Genomic DNA, 13,328 nt, shown 5'->3' with positions numbered 1-13,328 from the left:
AAATTTATAAAACGATCCAAATTTACGTTTATCTTATTCTCCATCATTTGCTGATTCCAAAAACATATAAATATGTTATATTCGGATTAAAAACAAGCTCTGAAAATTAAATATATAAAAATTATTATCAAATTTTTTTTTTCGAAATCAATTCAAAAACACTTTCATCTTATTCCTTGTCGGTTCCTGATTCCAAAAATATATAGATATGATATGTTTGGATTAAAAACACGCTCAGAAAGTTAAAACGAAGAGAGGTACAGAAAAGCGTGCTATCCTTCTTAGCGCAACGAATACCCCGCTCTTCTTGTCAATTCCACGTGCACTGCCTTTGCCACGGGCGGTGGAGTGACGATGCTACGAGTATACGGTCTTGCTGCGTTGCGTTGCGTTCAGTTTAATTCTGTGAGTTCGACAGCTACTTGACTAAATATTGTATTTTCGCCTTACGCGACTTGTTTTTTTATCAGATTTGTGGAATTCATTACACAGGGGTTCCACTTAACATAGATGTAACTGGCCAGCATGCAACTCCAGCTTTGCATTCTGCACCGAAATACACTTGCTGCGTTAAAGACTTCACCATTTTACAGCAGCTATCTTGCAGGTGGCTTTGAGTGTGAATGCGAGTTTGTCATCATGCTATTGTTGTTGCACTAAGGTTTTATGTGTGCAAAATGCCTTTCATTATATTTAGTCAAGTTTTGACTAAATATTTTAACATCGAGGGGGAATCGAAACGAGGGTCGTGGTGTATGTGTGTGCGTGCGTGTAGAGCGATTCAGACCAAACTACTGGACCGATCTTTATGAAATTTGACATGAGAGTTCCTGGGTATGATATCCCCGAACGTTTTTTTCATTTTTTTGATAAATGTCTTTGATGACGTCATATCCGGCTTTTCGTGAAAGTTGAGGCGGCACTGTCACGCCCTCATTTTTCAACCAAATTGGTTGAAATTTTGGTCAAGTAATCTTCGACGAAGCCCGGACTTCGGTATTGCATTTCAGCTTGGTGGCTTAAAAATTAATTAATGACTTTGGTCATTAAAAATCTGAAAATTGTAAAAAAAAATAAAAATTTATAAAACGATCCAAATTTACGTTTATCTTATTCTCCATCATTTGCTGATTCCAAAAACATATAAATATGTTATATTCGGATTAAAAACAAGCTCTGAAAATTAAATATATAAAAATTATTATCAAAATTAAATTGTCCAAATCAATTTAAAAACACTTTCATCTTATTCCTTGTCGGTTCCTGATTCCAAAAACAAATAGATATGATATGTTTGGATTAAAAACACGCTCAGAAAGTTAAAACAAAGAGAGGTACAGAAAAGCGTGCTATCCTTCTTAGCGCAACTACTACCCTGCTCTTCTTGTCAATTTCACTGCCTTTGCCATGAGCGGTGGACTGACGATGCTACGAGTATACGGTCTTGCTGAAAAATGGCATTGCGTTCAGTTTCATTCTGTGAGTTCGACAGCTACTTGACTAAATATTGTATTTTCGCCTTACGCGACTTGTTTTCTTTGTACATTAGTCCTTTAGAAATTTAGATGCAGATCTCCTTGAACTGTGGGAGTTTTTTTAAGTAAATAATCTGCTGCTTTTGCTTGTGTCGGTGAATGAATGTATAAAATGTTGAATGGTTAAGCCAGTTTGTCGTTTCATGTGACTAGAAAATGTTGTCTTGAACAAGTTGTAAAGTGTGGGAGCATCTCGTTACTCCCCCAGCTCGTTACTCCGGGTCCCCAGTGCCTTTTAATTACACTTAAGTAATGTAGTTATTACTTAATTGAATTTTCAAGAGAGAGAGAGCATGTTTAAAGAACTTACAACTGTCAGATCTGCCTGTACATTCGTGTACAGTACATCTTTGGAAAAAAAGTATATATCTAAAGCAGAAGAGATACGGGGGAGTAACGAGATGCCCAGCTCGTTACTCCCCTGTATCGCTACTCCCCCGTACACAGAAAATGACTGGATAACCCTGTTAGCATGAAATATTGTTTTTCCAGAGACATTGTCTGGATAAACAAAGAAACAAACAAAACAGCTGGACAGGGGGGGGGGGGGGGGGGGAACAATATTTCATGCCAACTTACTATCACAGGGTTATCCAGTCATTTTCTGTGTACGGGGGAGTAACGAGCCGGGGAAGTAACGAGCTGATCCCGTAAAGTGTCACTATTTCGATGTTTGAATTGCAAGGAAAGCACAAGTGCAATTTAAACGGAAGCCACATGGCTTCATTATCCAACCGATGTATTCAACCACAACTCACTTCACCCTGTTCATTCTTCCCTTTCACGCACATTCAGTTCAAGTCTGCATCCAACTCTCACACAAACACAGACAAATGTTTCATACTCATCCATCTTCACTCTTTATTTGCTCTCATTTCCAAAAAAAAAGGGTACACAAGTCTTAAAACCACAGTGCTGCAACAAAACCACATGTAATGAGTTAAAAAAAACTTACCAGAATTTCCTTTGATGCAAGTCTTTTTCCTCTCATCCAAAGAAATTCTAGCAATGTAATCGCAGTTTAATTCATCCCTTCCTCTTGTGAGAATAATCCCATGAAATCCAGGAGTGTTTGATGTTTTATCATTAGTTCTCAGAAATCCTCGAGGGCAGTAATGAGTAAGCCAGACAAGAAGTGAAAATCCAGTGTGATTCCAAGGGAAATCCAAAGATAGTGAATCCAATTCCAGTGCATTTCAGAAATTCCGAAGATCCAGAATCCAGAAAGAAAGGCGAATAAGATCCATTGCACAAAAAGGAAAAACCTGAAAATACTCACCTGAAGCTTTGAGCACGTGTAACCAGAAGTCTCACAAAAATACTCACGAAAGCTAAAATTAATAACGAGGAAAAAAAGGGATTCAACCGTGTATGTTGGTTGCCGAGTGAAGTAACTGAACATTTACTTTACGAAAAGTCATTAGATCACGTCAATTCTGTTATTTTTATCAACATCAGCACAAAAAGTGTTGCTTTCCTCAGTTTTGAAAATTAAAGTTAAGACTTTTCATGTCTATATATGTATTTTCCTTGAAACAGTACTATCCTGGCATAAAATAACTTACCTCTCCTCACTTCCCCTAATAGTCCCACTAAAACACTGTGCAATCCATTATACTGTTCAAGTGATCCTCTTGCTGCATTTTCTCAGCAATGCTCACGCAAATAATATGATTGCACAATGCACCAATCGCAGACGTCGGACTTGAGCCCACAAGCAATATTTAATATTTTGAGTTCCATTTAAGCCTAGATGATTAACTTCCATCACTGTGGACAATTTTGACAGAAAGCATCCTCGGCTCCTGCTTAACATGAAAATCAAGTCGGATAGAGTCGATGAATATCCTCCTGTGCAAATATTCCCGCGAGACCGACAGAATTTTCAACGAGTAACTATTCCAAGACATGAAGCTTGCCTAAAGATATTTGTGACTGTATCCAATTGTGGTCAAGTGAAACCAGACATGTCATCCTCTCCTTTTCATTTAGCGCTGGGTGTTTCTAAAGTTTTATGAACTAGATGCACATCCGCAAGTTCTCCTATAGTGGTTACAGCTCCATCCTCCAGTTAATCCAGCCATGAAGTGCAACATTTCCTCATATTGTGCAATGGATCCTCTCCCAATTTTGAGACGTTCCTTGCCCTGAATCCTTCCTAGACTTCTGGGAACTTCCATTTCCCAGACTTTCTCTTTCCTGACCGAGCAATCCATAATTTCTGAACAGATCGCCAATTTCGAGACGTTCCTTTCCCTGAATCCTTCCTAGACTCCTGGGAACTTCCATTTCCCAGACTTTCTCTTTCCTGTACGAGCGATCCATAATTTCTGAACAGATCGCCAGAAATCCTTCTGAGGAATCCTTCGAGTTTCCCAGAACCTCTGATCCTGAGGGACGCTTCCAAAAAGATCCTGTTAACACTCTACTCCCGTATTTCTGAAGTAACTTTCCCTTTTGTTCTGGAATCCTTTGAGAGAACATCTCCTGTATTTGCAGATGCCGTGCTTAGCCATGCATTGATTGATTAAAATCCTGGCAAGAGCCTACTCCAGTTAGGGGCCATTATCCAGAAGAAGGGGAGAAAGGTCCTACGCGTTCCCATTCCTTATTCATCCATCCATCCCATATTGAAATGCAAGTCCAGAGATCCTAATGATTCCTTTGCTTTTCCTTCCATCCATCCCAAATCCCATATGCGTGTAGCAACTGAATCAAGGAAAAATGGAAACAGAGGTTAGACAGGGTTAATAAAAACATTTTTATTCAACACATACAAGTCCTTGATTTCAATGCAAAAGTTACATCAAATGATTTTTTCTTCCTGGAAAAATGATAATACTGACAGTGCTCAGCTGAACACACTGAACTTGTATTTTCTTCCAAGTTGCATTAAAAAAGGAAACTATGAAAAAATGAAGGAATAACACTGACCATTTACTACCAATGTCATTGAAAAACTGTTCCCTTTTAAATGCAACACACTGCAACTTTTTCTCAACCAAACAACTTGTATCAGAAAAAAAGACTTTGAAAAAAGAAAGTTACATGCAAACAGAATGCAACAATTGCAAAAAAAAGTCTGTTTGGCTTCTTGCCTTAATGACATTCAGGCAAAACTAAAATGACATTTAAAAAGTTGAAGCTTAAGATTAAACCGTTCATCATATTTGCATACAAAACTAAGCTTTCACAACTGTTGAAACCACGGATGACAAATTCCACCCTCAAGCAAATCAGATTACCCTGCTACATTCTGCCAACTGATCCAAGAAATTTCAACATTTTCTTGAGAGGTAAAAACAAGAGCAACGCCAAAGTGAGATTTCAATGAGAAAATAAAACAAGAAGGGCAAAGCCCATACGACTCACATGCTTTACACATTTTTCCTACCAAAATACTTGTGACCTTGACCCAAGGTCAAGGTCATCCAAGGTCATGCAACACAAAGCTGTTAATTCAAGACATAGGAAGTACAATGGTGCTTATTGGCTCTTTCTACCATGAGATATGGTCACTTTTAGTGGTTCACTACCTTATTTTGGTCACATTTCATAAGGGTCAAAGTGACCTTGACCTTGATCATATGTGACCAAATGTGTCTCATGATGAAAGCATAACATGTGCCCCACATAATTTTTAAGTTTGAAACAGTTATCTTCCATAGTTCAGGGTCAAGGTCACTTCAAAATATGTATACAATCCAACTTTGAAGAGCTCCTGTGACCTTGACCTTGAAGCAAGGTAAACCAAACTGGTATCAAAAGATGGGGCTTACTTTGCCCTATATATCATATATAGGTGAGGTATTGAATCTCAAAAACTTCAGAGAAAATGGGAAAAATGTGAAAAATAGCTGTTTTTTAGGCAACATTTATGGCCCCTGCGACCTTGACCTTGAAGCAAGGTCAAGATGCTATGTATGTTTTTTGGGGCCTTGTCATCATACACCATCTTGCCAAATTTGGTACTGATAGACTGAATAGTGTCCAAGAAATATCCAACGTTAAAGTTTTCCGGACGGACGGACGGACGACTCGGGTGAGTACATAGACTCACTTTTGCTTCGCATGTGAGTCAAAAATGTTCACGTTCAACAGAAATTGTTTTGTTTTATTCAATATCTTTATAATTGATCTGCCAACAGCAAAGCACACTAGCCCAGTTTAATTGATATCAGTGTCCCTTTTCAAATCACAGCTGTAAATTTGTCATTCACTGAATAACAGAACCCTATTTCAGCGAAAGTTAAGCCAATCTTTTATAAACTCAAGACACTGATTTTATTGCTTTCACATTAGTTCTGACTGAGTGAATTTTGATTTTGAATTACCAGGCACATATCCTTATGAGCCGTCCATGTTATTCCAACGTCCTGAAGGATCTGAGACTGACGCAAGTTCTGTTATGATGGGAGCAAAACAAACCCAAGACGTCCTCCTCTCCTCCAATCTCATATTGTAATATCCTTCGTCATGTTCCTACTTGCATCTGAAAAATGCCACATCACCAGTGAGTTGGGGGTTATTATAGCAGGAAAAATAAACAACTCATACGGTGAAATGTTCAGCTGCCTCTTAAAATCCACATAACAAGAAACAAAAGGCCAGCTTAATCAAATGAAGTTACAAAACGCTTTAGAATAGTGCAAAAATGAGAAGAAAAAACAAACTTGAAAGAGGAATGCACATTATTCAACAGGCTCCAGTCTATAAAAACCCAGGAACCCCAAACTAAGCAATGATTAAAAATCTTGGCAATAATAAAATGGCCATGACACCGAATGAGAATAAAGTCCGATCACTAATAGGGTGAACGTGAGCGAGAGTAAGAGCGCGAACGGGAGCGCATGGGGGAGTATCTGGGACTTCCTCTGGAGCGTTTCTGCGATGGGCTGCGGCTGCGAGACTTGGAGCGTCCCCTGGAATCCTCCTTCACCCGAATGTAGGAAACATCACCCTGGTAAACAAAGCAGTCACAGCTGAACAAGTGAACGCAAACAATTCTGTCAACCACACCATTACTGTGAATCAACAGATACTTGTGTACTGCAGCACAGGTGAGAAAATGCACATGCACAATTCTACCTTAAAAGATAAAGGAGTGTCACAGCTGGAGGTGCAAAATATTCAACTGCAGCAATGACTGAAAGCAAAAAAGTGACACATACGGAAATTAAGAGCACCAATTCTCCATATGAATGCACAACAGTAACATTAACAGTTGGACTAACTAGTTCTACCTTCTCCAGAACACTTCAACATCCCCTCCTTGTGTCAGTCTTATTCCTGCAACAGCATAGTAAGACCAATATCACAAGCTGTGCTGGGTAAGCCTTCAACCAACCACAATATTTTGTAGCAAAGCAACCCCAAAACTTCATGACTTACCTCATGTGACCGGAACTTTGTGTCATCAAGTTTTCTGACTGCATATTTCATGTCGTCATAGCGGAGGAACTCGACAACCCCTGTGCCGTCTTTGAAGACATCTGCGTAACACACGTCACCAGCTTCTCTCATGTGGTCCTTCAGGTCCTGCCAGCTACCCGTCGGTGGAAGACCTGCACACAGCAAAAGTGTGGATGAAATACTCTGCTTACCATATGGCCCATGTCTGGACTGTGTGGTTCAGATTACACCATTCTTTACTTGTAATTCACTGTCACATTGACTGATTGAGCTTGACTGGGTTGTGCTTTGCTGTAAATTGTAATCGAACGGACAGGCAACACAAAACTTGGTACAATAATTAACAACCAGAGTAATACTAATAGTTCCCCCATAAAAAAGGCTCAACAATTCCAGCAACTTAAACGCTAACGTACACATGACATGAAGTAAGCTGCACATTTAGAACAACTTACCAGACACCAGAACTCTGTTTTCAGACCGCCTTGACGGAGGTCCTCCCCGACCACCACCACCACCACCTCCTCCCCCTCCTCTGCCTCTCCCTCTTCCCATGCCACTGCCTCGAGGAAACTCAACCCTGAGCGTGTAACCATCATAATTGTATCCATCTCGCTGCCTCACTGCATCTTCCGCATCTCTGCAACAAAAACAACAGCACTTCATAAGTTCATTCCTTGTTAAAACCCACGAACTTTAAACGGCGATGCGCACACCACCCGTCAGGCATACGTATTAGCCGAACATCCAAATCAAGATTACGCCTTTAGTTCCAATATATCTCCTCATATCATGAGACCGCTTATTTCTGCCAGCATCTGCCAGTACCAGTACACTGTAGCATGAACCAACCTCTTCCATATTATCTCCCATGTTGTACTCAAATAGCCTGCTTTGAGTACCCTCGTTCCGGCTGGATTTTCTCTTTTCTGATTGCTCGGATGTGATGTAGGAACATAAATATGTATAGTTAAGAGCTTCCGCCGGGGTAGCACCATATTTCCGAGCCAAAACGAAAGTAATTTGATAGTGAAAAACGTAAATAAAAAGTGAATAATAGTTTCTGTAACTGTAAGATAAGATATAAATCCAGCCAAAACATTTTGCAGAACATATTGAAAAACAGCTTGAAAAGACCTCCCCCTACGGAAATTTGCGATCCAAGGGCGGGCAACTCAGCCGGTGTTTACCGCCATTTTGATATCTTGGAAAGACGTCTGTTGTGTTACTGTTAGTTACGAATTTTATTCCTGTCTACCATAAAGAGTTTTTTTGTTCTGCTTTAAACCCACAAAAATAAATAGAACCCAAAAAATAATGTTTGGGACACGTTACCCTCCGTCGCGATATGACCTTCGCGGTTAAAAACAACGTTAAACACCAATTAACTAACTAATATATTTCTAATGCTTCAGTAAAGCCGATTATGCTGAATGCAATCATTCATTATCATTACAATTCATAATCTAGCTTTTCAAACATAAAATTAGTGTTGTAATTTATGTAAAAGGAGTCTGTCATCATTTAGAGGGAAAAACGCAGCAAAATTGTGAAACACAAACAAAGAAACATCTTTTTTTTTTTACTCTTTGTTCAGGGTGGGTTTTTTTGGAAAAAGTATATGTAACCCAATATTGTTGTGTAATTTTCAACTGCATTGTGATCAAATCTTGTCTGTATTGGGACGGGGAAGCGTTTTTGCATAAACGTCAAAATGGGGTACTGATAGTATGAGTGATAGTCCGTCACTTTAAAAATTCATAGTAAATTCACCGTTCCATATTTTTTAATTCTGCTTTTGGAAATGATATTCTAAAGCCTTGAATATTATTATCCGGGGCGGGGATGTAGCTCAGTCGGTAGCGCGCTGGATTTGTATCCAGTTGGCCGCTGTCAGCGTGACTTCGTCCCCACGTTCGGCGAGAGATTTATTTTTCAGTCAACTTTGTGTGCAGACTCTCCTCGGTGTCCGAACACCCCCGTGTGTACACGCAAGCACAAGACCAAGTGCGCACGAAAAAGATCCTGTATTCCATGTCAGAGTTCGGTGGGTTATAGAAACACGAAAATACCCAGCATGCTTCCTCCGAAAACGGCGTATGGCTGCCTAAATGGCGGGGTAAAAAACAGTCATACACGTAAAATTCCACTCGTGCAAAAAACACGAGTGTACGTGGGAGTTTCAGCCCACGAACGCAGAAGAAGAATAATATTATTATCCAATAATTTTTTGAATTAAAATAAAATATCCTTGGTTCATGCTATACACTGCTAACTATAACTTGCAAGATACTATTTGTACAAATTAAACAAATCTGCCTTTAAGTGAAGCGTGGAGCAATGACTAGACTAGCCAGAGCTGGCAGGCAGTGGCAGTGACCTGGAGGTTTGGTCTGCCAATCCATTCGTTGAGTACAGCTTGAGGGCATCTATTGAGTATTGTTTGAAGCCCAATCTTCATTTGTTGTACACTACTCACGGCCATTTTCGAATTACTACGAATCAATAACATCATTTCAAATTGTCCAAGAGCTGCGTCCTTTTCCAAAATTGTGTAAAATTCGGCAACTCACCTGGGATCCTCGAACTCAACAAAGGCGAAGGGTGGCCCTTTCCGATTTTTCAAGTCGACGAAGACGATCTTTCCAAATCTGTAAAAAAGATCTTCAATATCTCTTGTTCTGATGTCGGGAGGCAGGTTGCCAACGTAAACTCTGCTATCTCTTCGTGCCATGACAGTAAATTTCAAGAGCAAATATTCGGTACGTCGTCAATCGTTTGCTGTGAGCACAAAAGAGGAAGATGGCGACGCGTGCGATTCATGAGCTAGGCTCTACTTTCATGCTGATTTGTATATTTTCTTTTCTGCAAATTTTACGCAAAGATGGAAGCAGCTTTAAGCAAATAATGATTAAACATCTTGTGATAGTTGGATGAGTAAATTTAATTTGACCACTGTCGCGAATAAAACAGAACTTTAGCCAGGCCTACTTTGTTCTGTCTTTTTACCTCATGCCACCATAACAGAAGAGCACATAAGCTATTCATGAGCAAATTTCCACCTGAAGCTCTCTTTGTTTCTTCACAATGCTTCAAAATTACATTGAATTTCTTGTAATGAACGTGATCGGATTTTTGTGTGTAGATTCAAGCCTATTGCACACACAAAATCATCAGACTTTTAATGGAGAGAACGTCGGCACATCTGTTAAAAAAGCACAAAATCAGTGTTAACTCCTTCAAGAATCGGTTGGGTGAAGATATATCCAACATTTAAAAATGAAATTCGATTTTGACGAATGAATTGAATATAAAATATAGATCCTGAATAAATTTAATGCAGACCCAATAAAATAAAATGTTGAACAATATTGATGGGATGTTTATATGGGCTTAACGGCCTACTGCATTGTCAGTCCTGGCAGGGACCTTATAGGTCTATGGTCCTCACAAACTAAACTACATGTAAACTAAACGACACTATAGATGTGGATATTTACTATGCAGAAACAGTCTGGCACCTGAGAGAATATAATTTAAAATGAACGAGCGACTTTCATCATCTTAAATTTGATCAGAGTGGTCACTGAGTTCATGAGTGTAAATATAATTATGAGGCCTGTTTGACTCAGTTTACAACCGTGTGTTAGCAAAATGCAAACGCATACACACACACACATACACACTGAGACGAGAAGCACACATTCTAGCATTTGGCTGTCTAGCATTGACATGTTTGAGATCATATATGGTTGTTCTGTAGTGAACTGCAACATATAGTGGAACCCCTTTTAAGACTTTAAAATTTTGATTCGCTTGGGACTTTCCCAACAAGCGGCTGACACATTCGATCAAGCTAAGTTCTCGTTACTCATTGTTTGTCTGTGCACTGTAAAGACCGTTGGGTCGAAATATTTGTGAATGTATTGTTTTGTCAATAACAAACGTTCCAACAACCTACCTTTCTTGTTTTTTTATTCTTAACTATCTTGGATTTTCAGTTCATAACCTCATAAAGGGGTGTTCCACTGTATTTTTCAGTGTACTATGGAACCAACCTGACATTTGCCTGTACTGCAATTCTATTTCTGGGATCTTACTTGGGTGAATTGTTTAATAAGGAGCACTTTTGCTGGGCAATTTGCAAAATGGTATAATGCAGTGATATTAGCCACAATTATACAAAGCTCGTTGCGGTAATATTCTTCGTCTAAGAACACAGGGGGGGGGGGGGGGGGGGTTGCATGAAAGCTCAGCTTTTGTTACTGTGGCTGGTGCCTGTGTGTCCTGTATATCGCTTGCACCCTATAACAAATAGTTGTGCCCCTTAGCAGAATCACTCATTCAACTTCTCATTTACTGCTGGACAACACACACACACACACACGCAGTGCATCAAATCGGATATCAGAGAAGGCAAGTCATCTTTTTTTTTCTTCAGATCAAGTGTCTTTATTTCACATCAAATTACATCCAGTCATCAACGCACGAAGATTGGAGGACACAAATGGAACGTCAAACACACACACACAACAGTCTCTGAAATGCATAATGACAGGTCCTAAAACAATAACTGACAGGAGAAATACAGATCAGAGTCCAGAAAATAGATACTGTTTTCCAATGAGGTAACAATCCTCAAAAATCTTGCGGCAACTGAGCTGAAGCATCATATTGTGTGCTTTATTATGTACAATAAAAATGATATAGATGTTAATCTTTCTGAGATTTCATAACTGAAAGTCCAATTTTTAACAAGACTGCACTTTGGAACATCAGTTAGAGCAAACAAGTCAGACTACAGAAAGTAAGTACTTCAGTCAATCAAAAGAAAAAGTAAAGAGTGTGTACATTATATACATAAAAAGGCAGCCAAATAACCTTTGCAAAAGGCAAAATACTCACTCTCTCTTCAAAAAGGAAAAATAAAAACCAACCAGCTCTGGAATTGGAAGATTTTAGTTGCTTTGGGAATTAATGTAGACTTGTAATGTTGTATTTGTTAACAGCCAGCATATTGAGACCTATTAAAAATATTAAACCCATACACATGCCATCAGTTTGTGCTTAAGAACACCATTAATTGAAAAACAATTTTTAAAAAACAAACAAGAAAGATAAGTTATTGAAAAGGTTTTACAAGATAACAAAAATATAATTTTTGTTTTTTTAATTCTTGAATTCCGCTAAAGTGACTTCATGGTATTTGTGCCAAACTACATAAAAAATATTGCAAACCTTGATGTGTTAATCACAAAATAATAGAAAGCTCAGAAGCACATCACTAATGATCCACCTTCTGTACAGATGCTTAGGAAGCATCTCTCACACCATAACAAATTCACACGAATACTTTCCCTGAAAAACAGACTAATTTGTAATGTTATATTTTGGCCGTCAAATAATGGAGAGAATCAGTTGTTTGAAGAAAAAAGTCACTTTCTAGTATTAACAGGCAGTGACAGCTACACACCTTTTAGACAGACAAAATACCAATGCAAGTATTTACACATAAAGAAAATTCATTCAACATAAATATTTATTTTGTAACTAATCTTTCTTTCTTTCTTTCTTTATTTGGTGTTTAACGTCGTTTTCAACCACGAAGGTTATATCGCGACGGGGAAAGGGGGGGAGATGGGATAGAGCCACTTGTTAATTGTTTCTTGTTCACAAAAGCACTAATCAAAAAATTGCTCCAGGGGCTTGCAACGTAGTACAATATATTACCTTACTGGGAGAATGCAAGTTTCCAGTACAAAGGACTTAACATTTCTTACATACTGCTTGACTAAAATCTTTACAAACATTGACTATATTCTATACAAGAAACACTTAACAAGGGTAAAAGGAGAAACAGAATCCGTTAGTCGCCTCTTACGACATGCTGGGGAGCATCGGGTAAATTCTTCCCCCTAACCCGCGGGGGGTTTTGTAACTAATGCAAGGTGTACAAATTCAAGTGACAATAACTTATCAAGAATTCTACATGCACAATGAAAACACAATGAAAGGGAAATGTTATTTTGCACCAAAGAAATTATGCATGAGAATGAATTGGTGATCCAACTGCAGTTTGATATGTAATTTGGACGGAGCAGCAAAGTTGATGAATCAATGACACAGGTAGACAATTAAGCGACTAATTAGGAATGAAAATCACTAGCTATTGTCAGGCACACCAACTGAAGGATTCTTGAGAATGTGAGCCCCTCACATCCTAACATACCCAGAGGATCAAGCCCAAGGGCCAGACACACAAACTTAAATGAACAATTGTCTAAAATGAAGCATTCACTGCAAGTTAATTATTCAAGAAAAAAGTCTACTGCTATTACATGTACATGTATGTATTCATATTTATAGTAAGTAAAACTTAAT

At 38.7% G+C, this 13,328-nt stretch overlaps 1 protein-coding gene across 2 annotated transcripts; it reads right to left on the bottom strand.

Moving 5' to 3' along the window:
- Positions 1-2,371: 2,371 nt before the first annotated feature.
- LOC138976031 (serine/arginine-rich splicing factor 1-like) lies at positions 2,372-9,778 on the bottom strand. 2 transcript variants are annotated; one of them, XR_011458849.1, is made up of 5 exons: positions 9,521-9,778; positions 7,403-7,587; positions 6,927-7,099; positions 5,870-6,495; positions 2,372-4,244 (listed from the first exon to the last, which is right to left on the bottom strand). XR_011458849.1 is itself a non-coding variant. In XM_070348823.1 (4 exons), exons 1-4 carry the CDS (start codon positions 9,679-9,681, stop codon positions 6,340-6,342), a joined length of 675 nt encoding a protein of 224 aa, XP_070204924.1. In that variant the 5' UTR covers positions 9,682-9,778; the 3' UTR covers positions 2,372-6,339. The 2 variants fall into 2 exon arrangements, 1 of the variants encoding a protein (XP_070204924.1); XM_070348823.1 differs by having other exon boundaries at positions 2,372-6,495.
- Positions 9,779-13,328: the final 3,550 nt, after the last annotated feature.

This window comes from Littorina saxatilis, linkage group LG9 (assembly GCF_037325665.1).
Source record: "Littorina saxatilis isolate snail1 linkage group LG9, US_GU_Lsax_2.0, whole genome shotgun sequence".
Lineage (NCBI taxonomy): Eukaryota > Metazoa > Mollusca > Gastropoda > Littorinimorpha > Littorinidae > Littorina > Littorina saxatilis.
Note: the sequence above shows the minus strand (reverse complement) of the source record. Positions and strands in the feature narration are given on the sequence as shown.

Excerpts from the sequence above, each read along its gene's own strand:
- LOC138976031 (XM_070348823.1), bottom strand. The coding sequence starts at position 9,681 with ATGGCACGAAGAGATAGCAGAGTTTACGTTGGCAACCTGCCTCCCGAC. Across the intron at positions 7,100-7,402 it reads AAACAGAGTTCTGGTGTCTG|GTCTTCCACCGACGGGTAGC; the intron begins GTAAGTTGTTCT and ends TGCTGTGTGCAG. Across the intron at positions 6,496-6,926 it reads CAAAGTTCCGGTCACATGAG|GGTGATGTTTCCTACATTCG; the intron begins GTAAGTCATGAA and ends TTTGTTTACCAG.